The following is a 12,957-nucleotide window of genomic DNA, read 5'->3' as shown; positions in this document are numbered from 1 at the left end:
TATACTGTATTATCTACAGTATTATCTATTATTATACTGTATTAATCTACAGTAGTATCTATTATTATACTGTATTATCTACAGCAGTGTTTCTCAACTGGTGGGTCAGGACCCAAAAGTGGGTCACGGGGCCGTTTTGAGTGGGTCACAGATGTGGAAAGAAAAGTTCTACTTAACCCTTCAGCCGGAGACAGAACTTGCCATCTGCGGCTGCTCAGAGTCCTCTCTGGACTTAGCTATGCAACAATCTCTGACACAGGGGACAATTGTTGCCAAGAAACTCATTCTGCAAGAATGGAAGTCCCCCTCCCCCACCCTCTTTTCAGCTGTGGTTGGTGGACATGATCTCTGTTATACGGATGGAGAGACTCAGGTTCCTGAGGAACAACTCACTTAAGAGATTTCTAACTATTTGGGACCCGTTTCTGACCCACCTTGACGAGGTTAGGGGCGACGGGTGATTCGCCCGGCTGCTCTCCCATGGACCCCCTTGTGTAGGACCCCATGCATAACGTTTTTTACAAGCACATAAGCACTTTATGCAGCTGGTAGCACCATGTTGTAATATTGGAGTATATGTTTTTTTTCTTTCTTTATTTTCTATTCTTTTCCTGTATCTGAGTTTGTTTTTATGTGTTGGTGTTATACTGATTGAGGATGCTGGCGTCAGAGTCTGTAGCAGGGTAATTCTTAAAGCCAGAGTGAAGGTACTGGTATGATGAGACTAGAAGACCCTAAAGCATCCATCGGTACCAACATGCCATGCTAGCCTGTTGCGAAGGGGGCTAAATGATGCTACAAAGTTAAAGGCTAAATTCTGAAAATTAGGTCGTGACTTAATGACTCAGGAAAAATGTGGGTCGTGAGGCTAGACCAGTTCAGAACCACCATCTACAGTATTTTACAGTATTTCACTGATCTACAGTATTTTACATATCTACAGTATTTTACAGTATTTCACTGATCTACAGTATTTTACAGTATTTCACTGATCTACAGTATTTTACAGTATTTCACTGATCTACAGTATTTTACAGTATTTCACTGATCTACAGTATTTCACTGATCTACAGTATTTTACAGTATTTCACTGATCTACAGTATTTTACAGTATCATGTGGTGTTTAGCGGAAGAGGTTTATTGCGTGACAGATGAAGCGTTTCTTACTAGACTGCCGATGTGCAGACTGCTTGCAGATTCTGATAGACTCTCAGGAACAGAGAGCATCCTGAGGAGATGAGTTTCATGCCAAAAGGAAAAAAGTTAGAATTGTTCAAAAACCATCTCAAACGGAATACAGATGTGGGTAGCATAATGCAAACACATTCCAGGAGTAGACCACACTTTGAAAAGCTCACTACACCACCGCTGGTTGGAAAACAGTGCTGCATTAGTATTGGCGGATAGATGCAGGGTGAGGAGGTCTCCCACAATGGCCAGCTATCACTATATCATCAAGTTCTAATTAAGCAATATCACACGAGAGGGAGTGCATTGTACTTGTACATGTGTGTTTTATGTTCTATGTCTTTATGTTTTATGGTGTGCTGACTGTGCACAATGTATCTTGATGGGAAGAGAAGCCAAAGAAAAATTTCCACCATGGTGGACAATAAAGTATCAAATCAAATCAAATCAAATTGTTGGCTAATATTGGCACTGCTGTGATTCGGTCGCAGGCACGAGGCCGCAGATAATCACAGCAGTGCCAATATTAGCCAACAATGCACGACCTCGAGTGTGATATTGCTTTTATACAACAGTTCTATTAAACAAAGCTGATTAAAAAAAAATGACAAAAAGCTGAGAAAATAGATGATTTCTGTATTTATTCCTCCGCCAACAAAAATAGTCCCCCCAGCTTTCCCTTTGCAGAAAATGTAGCCTAATCAGCCCGCCTGGTCAGGAGGAGGCGTAGCGCCTGCCAGAGATCTCCGTGTCTTATCAGCAGAGACCGTTTTGAGTCCTTACCCTCATCGTCGTAACACAGCCAGTTTTCCATCTTTTGAAGCATGATGTTAGATTACAACGAGCTAGTTGTGTGGCTTAGCCTTCCAAAATGTTGCCGTTAGTTTTTTAGAATGTAATACATAGAATTGGGAACGTTACATTCAATTTCATTCAGACTGTCTTTCTGGCTCAATCGCCGCCATTTTTCCCCCGGAGCGAGGGAGGATGGGAGGAGGGAGGGTGTTTTACAGTAGTGGCTGAGAGAGCGTAGTGGCACAGTGCTCCAAGCAGGTCGCGAGGCACATTTTTTGCAACATCATCCAATCAGGGTGCATTCCCTGGCAATTCACATGGACGCGCATTGCTACGACCAGCATAGTTAAGACCAGACGTAAGCCGTGTTGGTGCAACAGGCATAGTTAAGACCAGTTGGTGCAACCGGCCCCTGGAGGTTTCCGCAGAAGAATGTTGCTCCCCCTCGTCCTCTTCTGACGAGCATTCATAGTTTAAGTCAAAAGTTATGTTAGGAAAAAAATCCATCTTTGCGCTCTCAGTTACGCTTTGAATGACGTTCAATGTAACGTGGCTGGTGTTTGTTTTGTTGATTAGAGCAGCTGTGAAGCGGAGTGATATAGCCTACCCTACACACAGTGAAGCGCCAGTGCATTATCGTGAAATATAGGCACTCGTAAGATCCCTCTTGTCCAATCAAATTGCTCGGCCGGAACTACCTGTTGTATAATTCAGCTCAGACATCTGCTGCTTACCTCCATCTGGTCTCATGTTGGGAGGACCGTGCAGGACAACACAGAGGAGGAAGGATGGAGATGGACACATCCTTAAGCCTCCCTTCAACAGACTGCCCAGCATCCACACATACCTGGAGAAGAGAAGAGAGAGGAACAGGGAGAAACATTCATAGTGTTTGTAGTGTATATCTAGTATAGACTCCATATATCTCCAATAACATTACAAGTAGACGATTAAGATGTTCAAAGTGGAAATTGGAGTTATTCTACTTGTTTCACAGTCATATAGTAGCTTGTTTATGGTAATGATAGTCTTATAAGAGGAATAAACGGGGTGATTAAGTCACCACAGATCCCTGAAAATCAGAGGCTACGAGCTGCTGAACCAGAGCTGAACTTTGACCTCAGGTGCTCCCTCCCGGTCAATCAAGCGTGCTCTTACCGTTTTTGAGAGGGGGTCATCAGAGTGGAGACTTGATCATTGTAGAACCTCCTCATGGCAAAGTGGTCCAGAGAAAGGTCTGCACTGAGAGATGCACATATTCAGGCGCTACTAGTCTCAGCGCTCTCATACACATAATGCTAATACTCGCTCAACTATCAAGTCAAGACAGATTTACAATCACAATTGCGTCCCTGCACACACACACACACACACACACACACACACACACACACACACACACACACACACGCACGCACACGCACACACACACACACATTTACAATCACAATTACATGCCTGCACACACACACACACACACACACACACACACACACATTTACAATCACAATTACGTGCCTGCACACACACGCACGCGCACGCGCACGCGCACGCACACACACACACACACACACACAAATAAGATAAGCTGTCACAGACTCAGAAGGACTAAAAACAATGTTATCAAGAGGTGACAATCAGCAATTTCACAACAGCGAGTCAGCTGTTCAGGCTTGAACAGCATGCATGCACACACAGACACGCCCACAGTGTGGTGCACACCAGCTTGCTCCTCCTCTTGCCTGCATGTTCAGTGGACACTGTGACTTCCTTCTAACTGTGACCTTTCCCATGATCTCTGCCCGACTGTCGTGACAGTCTGAGGAAAGGAGGGCGTGCTTTAACATAACCCAGAAGAAAGAACATCTTGTATGTAACACTGCACCAGACCTCACAATCCCAAGGTTCTCCTACAGGCCCTGTCTCCGGTCCTGTGGTAACATTAAAAGTTAATAAATTCACAGGTATCCAACGGCAACAGGAACCCTGCCCCAAAATCAAATATCAATCCAGTTCAAAGTCTCTTTAATCAACTGTCCTGCCCTTTGCCTTGTGGAGATACACCGGCTTCTGTTCGGTCTGTCCATTGTTCAATCACTGCTCCTTGCTTCTGATCTTCAAACTTTCCCTTTCACTCTGCCATCAGTATCATTACTGAACAGTTACAAGTCCCTTTCTTTCTAGCATGGGCATTCAAAAGTCATCCTTAATGCAGAGTGTAATTACATGTGGTTACATGTAAGATATCAAGAAAACGACTCTTCTTAAAAGATGGCTTTACCGGTAATTAACCCACTTTGTATCATTAATAATCTTGGTAATATAAGCACACGGGCAGTGTTTACCTTCTCTCTCTGTGTTTTCCTCACGGAGATCTCCCATTTCCTCCTCTGCCAAAGCGCTACGTTCTAACGCGTTTGACGTCACAACGCGTCAGAACGGAGCTGTGAAAGTTGTGCTGGAGAGGCAGAATCTGCTCCGAGGGCGGCTGTTATTGTTTATTTTTATGTTTTAAGTATGTGCACATCTGCGGAGAATTTGCATTGCCTTAATGACTTGCAGCTGGTGGGGGCGGAGTTTCTGCAGACAGGAGCAGGAGCACTTTCTCCACGAGGTAAACGGAGAGACAAGGTAAAACACTGGCCATGTGCTTATTACCGAGACGATATGATACAAAGTGGGTTGATTAACGGGTAAAGCCATACTTTAATTCCTTTACCTTCTTATGTTAGGGAAGTGCAATAGAGCTGCCACGATTAATCGATTCGTCGATTCGTCGATCGACAGAAAATTAATCGACAACTATTTTGATCATCGATTCATCGTTTTGAGTACAATTTTAAGAGAAAAGGTCTAAATTCTCTGATTCCAGCTTCTTAAATGTGAATATTTTCTGGTTTCTTTACTCCTGTGTGACAGTAAACTGATATTATCTTTGAGTTGTGGACAAAACAAGACATTTGAGTGGGGTCATCTTTTGACTTTGGGAAACACCGATCGTCATTTGCTACCATTTTCTGACATTTTACAGACCAAACAACTCATCGATTAATCGAGAAAATAATCGACGGATTAATCGATTATGAAAATAATCGTTAGTGGCAGCCCTAAAGTGCAAGCGAAAACATGCACAAGGCCTTAGTATCTATCCGCCATCCTTGCTACAATTGAACAAATCCACAATTGCGTAGTGTGTACAGTGTTACCTGGCTGACATGTTGCTGAAGTGGATATAGGAAGCCACCAATACTCCGATCTGGCCCTTACCTCCCTGTTGAGGACAGGCACAGTGTCAGGACAAGTCAATATTATGTACTCACCTACGCAGAGAACAATGTGAACTGTTGACGGTATATACAGAAATGTCACGGTATTTGTGGAGAAAGAAGGGAGGGTGACGTTCGTTTACCCTGCAGTGTAAGACCAGCACGTGCTTCGGGTGTGTTTGGAGCCAGCTTTCCATCGTGGTGCACACGTTGCAAATCTGATCCAGGTTGGGAGCCAGGAGGTCCACCCAGCCGGTGTCCAACATCTGTCACACAAATCACAACGTACAATGCAATGCACTGCCATGCTTACTATTACTATACTTACTATTACTATATATGAACTATTACCGTTACCTTGTGGTTCATTTGAGTGAGACGGTCATTCCTCTCTGAAAGATTGATAAGCTGAAGAAGAAAGGACAAATTAAAGGTCTCATGAGGAAAGAAAGTAAAGTGGGGGAAAATGCTCTGTAGATCTCTACCAAAGCTCTTAGTACGTCTGTCTGTCTGTCTGTCTGTCTGTCTGTCTGTCTGTCTGTCTGTCTGTCTGTCTGTCTGCCTGTCTGTCTGTCTGTCTGTCTGTCTGTCTGCCTGTCTGTCTGTCTGTCTGTCTGTCTGTCTGAAGGGTGTAGCATGGGCCAAGGAAGAACCCATTACATTTTGGTGCGGATCAGATCCAATTCGCATCAAGGAAGGGGCGGGGCTAGGGAAAAGGGGTCGTAGCTAGGGATAGGAAGGTCGTAGAGTTGGGATTCAAGGAGTTGGTAGGGGGAGTGGCTAGGGGCATGTGGGTGGTTGGAGGGGGCATGGTGAGTGAAGTGGGTGGGGCTAGGGAATAGGAGCCATAGCTAGGGATAGGCAGGTCCTAGAGTCAGGGTTCCAGAGGTGGGTATGGGGGAGTGGCTGGGTTGATGTGGGTAGCTAGGTCAAGGTTAGGGGTGCGATCTGACTCACAAAATGTGCGTATCATAGCAGACTGTAGAGTATTGGCCTTGGCGAAAGTCTGCGCTCTCCGAGTGCAGTTCTAGTTTTAGCTCTTTTCCTAGCATTTTGCTCTTGCATGATCATTCTACAGTCACAGGAATATTGTCAAATTGATTTGACTGTTGCAAGTCATTCTGGATAAGAGTGACACACATGGTGGAATAGAGAGAAAGAAGAGGTTACGATGTCTGATAGGTAGTGATCCTCTTCAAGTCCACCACACATCTCACCAGGTAATTGTGTCCATGCTTGGACTGGAGCATGAAAATGATATCGCGCAGGTTGTGGTGGTAGGTCTCCTCTGGGCATACCAGAGGGTAACATATGGTGATGATACGTTCGGTGATGTAGGTCAGGTCAATTCGGTGTGGTTGCTCCATGACTGACATCAGTCGGTCACGTGAGGAGCAGGCCTACCTGCAGAGACAGAGGAGGTGTGAGGCAGAGTGTGAGAGAGAAAGCCAGGGAAAGAATCTATGCAGAGGTGACACCTGATGAGGAGGTGAGCACTTTCAGCCAGCAGATGTTACAGCACTAATGTGAGCTTGTATTATTATTATTATTATTATTATTATTATAAGCACATTATTTAATTTGGGAGCCACACCGTGATCGAGTTCGTAATGTGGTCAGTCTCACTACTGCTCAAATCCTTTTACGGGAGTGACACTAAATCATGATAGGGTTGAGGCTAAACCACGGGCTGCACATTAACAGTAACACATGGACCAGGACAATGACATGTGCTTGTTTAGTGTTAGATGTTTATGGCAGCGAGACCAAGTGAAGCACAGAGAGTGTAGAGGGCCAGCCAGGTGGTTCACCTCACCTTCACCCAAGCCATGTGACCACAGCAGAGTCAACAGCATCACAGACCATTTCACCAGGACACATAAGGCAACCAGGAATAACCAGTGTTGGGCAACTTACTTTCAAAATGTAATATACTACATATTACTAGTTACTAGTTACTTTCATTTGAAAGTAATAAGTTACTTTACAATATTACAGTCTGTGTAGAGTAACTCATTACTTATTACACTACTTTTGCATTACTTTCACCAAAACAACAGCAGCAGCAGAATGACATCGCCGCTCCGGAACCATCCCGAAAAATTATTTCAACCGTCTTGAAGTCAGTGTAAACAATTCTAAATGTTATCCTTTTCCTTTGTTATTGTCATCTATAGTGGCTATTTGCATAAAAACACAATTTGATTAGGAAATGATTGTATCTTTATTTAACTGTGCTTTGATAAAAAAAAAAAACAATGCTAGTAGTCAGCCATCAATCAAATATTTTTCTTCCCATCATTATTGATATTGTTGAATATAAAAACAAACATGTTACTGAAATTAATTGATTGATGATACAACCCTTTCAAAATAATTTACAATCCGTGTCATGCAAGTGTTAGAAAATAGATTCATTTTTAATTTCAAAGGCACAGGTTGTGAACTCTGCTTTGACATTGCCATCAAGCGTAGTGTTGCCTGAGCATTTTGCCCATTTGCGATGGTGGTTATTTTCAGACAGGTTGGCTTATTATTGTTGCTACTTGTCTCACAGAATCGACACTTTTAATTCAATGTTGTGCAAGTAAAACTCTTCCTAGGAATGGGGGTTGTACTTCAGGCTTGGTGTGGAGAGCAGAGTCAAACTCCTGAGGGTCTTTGTTGTTAATCGTCTGTCCTCATCATGAATTTGCCACTTGCTGTTTATGGGTTCAGGTGCTGCAGCAGCTCCATGTAGAGCTCCACACGGCTGAGGAGCGCTGCATTGTTCTCGGCACGTAGCAGCTTGGAGTACACAGCTTTATAGATCGCCAGCTGCCCCTCGTCCTTATTGCTTTGTTTGCTCTTCATAGCCGTCCTCAGTTTGACCAGCTGCAGCAGCAGGAAGGAGAAACTTTGCTCAAACACACCAATCAACTTCATCACTTCCTGGAGGTTCAACCCTGAGGAGGCCGGCTCTGATGTCAACGCTGTCTGCTCCTCCAGCAGTTCCTTACGGATGAGATGGAAGGCAAAGCGAGTCTCCGTCATGATCTCAAGGGCTCCTGTCAGGGTCTTCAGCTTAGCTCCGTTGCTGCTCTGACCTGCCACGATAAATTCAGCGAAGGCCACCCTCTCCAGCAGTGTGCGCAGCAGCTCGCACGGCGCGTCCTTGAGGCTGAGGAATAAGCGAGCAGCTTTGTCGTAGTGCAACTCTGCCAGGCTCCGACGCTGCTTCCTCAAGTGTTCATCCCCCACCTGGTTGCGTAAGCCGCTGTGGTACATGGAGGCCAGGCGGTGGTGGACGGTGGCAGCTCTGTACTGGTAGAGCGGCTGGCGAGCCGACTCCGTCTGCAGATCGCAGTACTTCAGGGACTTCGACATGGCTTCCGTCACCTCCAGCTCAATCTGCTCCTGGGCCTTCCTGGACAGCGGGGCGTAGTCCTGCAGCAGAGTGGCCAGAGTGAAATAAGTAGTGGACAGCTCCCATGTCACACTGTCCCACACCGCCGGGTGGCTCCCTCTGCTCGACAGTGACTTCAGCGCCCGCAGGTAGTAGTCTACGGCCTTCTTGTAGTAGAGGGCCTCGCTGGGTGAGAACTCCCCTCTGCTCTGGTCAGCAGAGTAGGCACAGTGGGCCTGGGCACAGATCCTCATCAGCCTGCCGCTGTTACACAGCAGCAGGGCCGTGTTGGTGCTGTTCCCGATGGCCTCAAAGTCTTTCATACCCTTCTCAAAGAAGGCAAAGCTCTTCTTCCACATCTCCTGCTCTGCCACAGACACTGAACTCTTCGCATCATCCTTGTCAGTCTGCATGGCTGCAGCCCGGTTCATATAGTAGACCCCCATCTCATTGCGGATGTTCCCCAGCTTTTTGAGCACCTGATGAGTCAGTTGGTCCGATGCGTGATCTTTCACAGCGCCGGAGATGAGCAGATCGTACGCCGCCTCGTAGCACTTGCTGCTAACAAACAGCTGGTACTCTAAGTCCATCATGGCCAGATCTGTTGCCATGCTGAAGGCCTGGCACCTGCTCTCTTGGTGCAGGCTATGCAGGATCTCTTGATCCTCTTTGGTCTGGTAGCTGTATTCCTCCAGGTACGCGGCTCTGTTGCTTGCATTCTGGGCCAACATCAGCTGGATGTCCCCACAGAGAGACAGGCACTGGCCGTGAAACAGCAGCACCCGCGGGTCCAGTGTGCAGCTCACTGAACAATAGGCATCGTGGCACTGCAAAGTTAGCTTGATGTAGCGCAAGGCTCGCCCGTACTTGAGCAGGTTGGTGGCCGCGTCAGAGAGGACATAGTAGGCCTTGGAGGCCTTGAGGAAGAGCTGCCGTTTCATGCAGTGCTGCCAAGAGCCGGGGATCATCCCCGAGCGGGTCGGGTGGTTCTGATCCTCTCGGAAGGGTCCCGCTCGCTCCAGCAAGAGAGCCATGCCTTTCTCAGCAGTGAAGAAGGCTCCAGTCGCACATCTCTCCTCATATTTGAGAGGAATGGGTGTGTTGGGGTCTGCAGCTGGGAGATCACTCTCCTTCTTGATGCTGCCATCTACTGCTTTCAATCCCTTTAGTACACAGCTCAGGACGTGTCTACATCGGTCCTCCTTGTCTGGAGACACAGGGAAAGCGTAACTTGCTCTGATCTGGTTGGTCATGGAGGTGTATTTCTTGGGGACAGAGAGATCCCCTACAGAGCGGATCACAGCCAGGGCTTCACTGTCATCCTGTGGGTCGGAGCAGGTGCTGCAGGAGCCGTTCGTATCGTCACTGTCACTCGGGAGCTCCTCCTCTTCCTCACCACTGCAGCTGTCCTCAGAGCCACCTGCCCGGAGTGACTCCCCTCTTCCATCCTCTTCAGGAGGCTCATCGAGCTGGAACAGCTCCGACAGCATGTAGTGGGCCGAGGCGAGGATTTGGGGATGCCTCTCCTGATCCAGCAGTTTGACACAGTTTAAGAGCAGAGTTCTGATTGTCCCATAGTGCTTCCTGTTCTGCCTGGCCTTCACCATCATGTTGCTGGCCACCTTGTAGAGGAGCACAGCCACTGGAACAGTGAAGGGATTCTGACATTTGTCCTCTTCAGCCTCCTCGCACAACGTGGTGAGATCATAAAGCTTCACGACGTCGCTCCCGCTGGCTTTGAAGAGCCAGTAGGTGTGTCCCTCTTTGGTGCAGTTGGACTTGAGGAAGGACAGGATGTTCTGAGCGATGTCTTTCACCACCGTGGTGGAGAAAGTAAAGTTCTCCAGGTCGGGGATGTCCTCTGTTTTGATCATCTCGTATTTCTGAACAATGCCATTGACGTGAAAGCACATGACAAGTTCTGGCACGTTGCACATGAGGTTGTCCAGCCAGTAGTCCATACCTGTCAGAATGTTGATTGGCTTATCGTTGTCCCTGAGTCGTAGACTGACTGCAGGGTAGCGACCACCTCCAAAAATAGGCATGTTGGACCCAACCAACATGTGGATGTCCTCAAATGTCCACATGATGTTTCGCACAAAGTCGTTCCTTAAACCCTGACTGTTCTCCCCCTCACTGAAGAGTATGGGGAGATGTTGTTCTTTGGGAACAGACGTCACCTGTCCCAGAGCGCTCTCCACAGAAACACGTTCCTCTTTGGGAACAGCTGATTGGTCTGAGTCAGAGGGTGTGCTGCTGAAGGTGTCGGGCCAGGAAGGACTGAGCTCCTCGGCTCCGCTCTCTTTCTGCCCTTCATTCAGGTTGTCCGGTACCGGCTCTGCAGCCCCATCATCCTTGATACTGTAGTAGAGGAACTTGGACAGGATTTCTTTTTGATAACAGTGTTCTTTGTTCTTCTTTTTCCTCTGCCACTTCCGATCTATCAACCGCTGGTAGAACTCTTTCAGCCACATCCAATCTCCTGTCTGAGAAGATCTCATGAAGAGCTTTTGAATGTCAAGCTCATCCAAAAGCAGCGTCCTCCCCACGCGGTGAACAGCCATGCTGACATGGGACTTGCTGTAGGGGATTTTCAAGAGCTTCTTGATGTTCTCCGAGTCCGACACCACGTCGACATCATCCCCGATAGAATCGATGAAGTCGTACGCCATCCCGAAACTGGAAAATGGCTTGCTCTTGCTGGACCCTAGCACTGTGGTGCCGGTGCTGCCGAGCTGGGGGTAGTCCCTCAGCCAATTGGCAGGTGGCAGCTTCAAGTCTGTCTTCTCCTGCAGCAGGGCATAGCTGGTATGACGTGGGGCAGCGCAGTACTTCACCACAGCTCTGCTCTTTACTTCGCTGCTGCTCTGACATGCTTCCAGCTCATGTTTGATGCTCTCTCCACCACAGTAAGGGACCCTGATGTCTTCCCTTGCATTATCCAAGGGGAACCCATGTTCTCTGTCCAACACGCTCATAATGAACACGGCGGGCCTTTCAACGGAGTTAACATTAGCGTGCTCTAACACTATCATAGGGTGGGCTTTACCAGGCTTTATGACATCACTGATGATGTCACAGTGTCTATGACATCATCAGTGACTGTCATAAATCACTGATTCACTTGAAAGCGACAGAATGTCGGGAAACAGTGGATGGATGAATCCAGAAGGAGGCGGTAATGCAATTATAAAGGATGCCAACTGGCATAAAACACCACAGACGAAGAAAGGGAAAGTGTCCTGGGTCGTCTTCTTCTTCTAATGGCTTTCCGGCAGACTGGATGCCTTGCGCCACATTGCTGCCTTTCACAAAATATTACACAAATTCCAGACTTGGGGCTCCGCCCCCTCCTCAATGCTCCTCCCTCCGGCCGCCTCGCTCTCCTAATCGACCGTGTTCCCGGACTGCTCTGCGCTCGTGCAGCACGCCCACCTCCCTCGCTGCTCGCCGGCTCGTACTCCGTCTCCTCCAGCGGATGGTCTCTCTGTATCCCCGGGTCCGATGTTTTGGTTCCGGTGTTTTTTTTCATACAATTCCAATGGATCTTAAGTGATGATTGATAGGGAAAACTTTTGTATGGGTGTATATTTTGTGGGCGCAAGTGCAAGTAAACAACCGGTCTCCATGCAAACAGTAGAATTTTACCGCTGCAAAATCTCTTCCAATGCATAAGTCTTTCAATGCTTAAATAAGGAAACATTTTAAGGGATTCTGTGCAACACCCTAAAGTAAGTCCCTTAAGTCAGTGGTTCTCAAACTTTTTCACATCAAGGACCCTCTAAACAAGTGATCCTCACTATTTCTTCGATGAGAGCCGCACTGGCACGACAAAGTCAATAGGAGAGCCACTTTTACCGCGAAACACGCAAAAAAGCCACCCCAACCAAGCACATGATCTGCCTACCATTTTTTTACACACACACACACACACACACACACACACACACACACACACACACACACACACACACATATACCAGTTTCCCCTAGAAAAAGGTTTTAGCTAACCTGTTCACATCTATGTTCGCAATGGCATCCCAAGTATCATCATACTATTATGGGATGCGATGCGAACAGTTGTATTATGGGATGTGCATTTCCCAGGCAACGACACACGTTGACACGTTTTGGAACAGCGCCGCACGCTGGCACAATACTCCTAAAAGCAAAATGCTTATTGTTTTGAATGATTTGGCACCTTCTATTACTGTCAATAATATGCCATAAAGGTTTATTGAAATTTTGGGGAGAGCAGGGGAGAAAAAAAAATCAAAAAAAGAAAAAAAAGAAAGAAATTGTTGCAATTTCTTAGAGCCGCC

At 46.9% G+C, this 12,957-nt stretch overlaps 1 protein-coding gene and 1 pseudogene across 2 annotated transcripts in view; both read right to left on the bottom strand.

Moving 5' to 3' along the window:
- The window catches only part of tns3.2 (tensin 3, tandem duplicate 2), a gene marked incomplete at its 5' end in the record, with an annotated part of 76,394 nt that extends 69,777 nt beyond the window's left edge, over positions 1-6,617 (bottom strand). Inside the window, 7 exons of the mRNA XM_083648175.1 lie at positions 1,169-1,229; positions 2,719-2,831; positions 3,143-3,226; positions 5,191-5,255; positions 5,394-5,516; positions 5,608-5,658; positions 6,468-6,617. Coding sequence (XP_083504301.1) covers positions 1,169-1,229; positions 2,719-2,831; positions 3,143-3,226; positions 5,191-5,255; positions 5,394-5,516; positions 5,608-5,658; positions 6,468-6,617 — 647 coding nt within the window. The remainder of the gene's footprint in view (positions 1-1,168; positions 1,230-2,718; positions 2,832-3,142; positions 3,227-5,190; positions 5,256-5,393; positions 5,517-5,607; positions 5,659-6,467) is intronic.
- A 1,339-nt stretch (positions 6,618-7,956) lies between these two features.
- LOC310786993 (erythroid differentiation-related factor 1 pseudogene) lies at positions 7,957-11,613 on the bottom strand (annotated as a pseudogene). Its single transcript has one exon. The product of its transcript is annotated as an erythroid differentiation-related factor 1 pseudogene (transcript).
- Between the last annotated feature and the right edge of the window lie 1,344 nt (positions 11,614-12,957).

This window comes from Poromitra crassiceps (assembly GCF_964638095.1).
Source record: "Poromitra crassiceps genome assembly, chromosome: 12".
Classification (NCBI taxonomy): Eukaryota; Metazoa; Chordata; class Actinopteri; order Beryciformes; family Melamphaidae; genus Poromitra; species Poromitra crassiceps.
The sequence above is the reverse complement of the archived record's forward strand: the minus strand, read 5'-3'. Positions and strand labels throughout refer to the sequence as shown.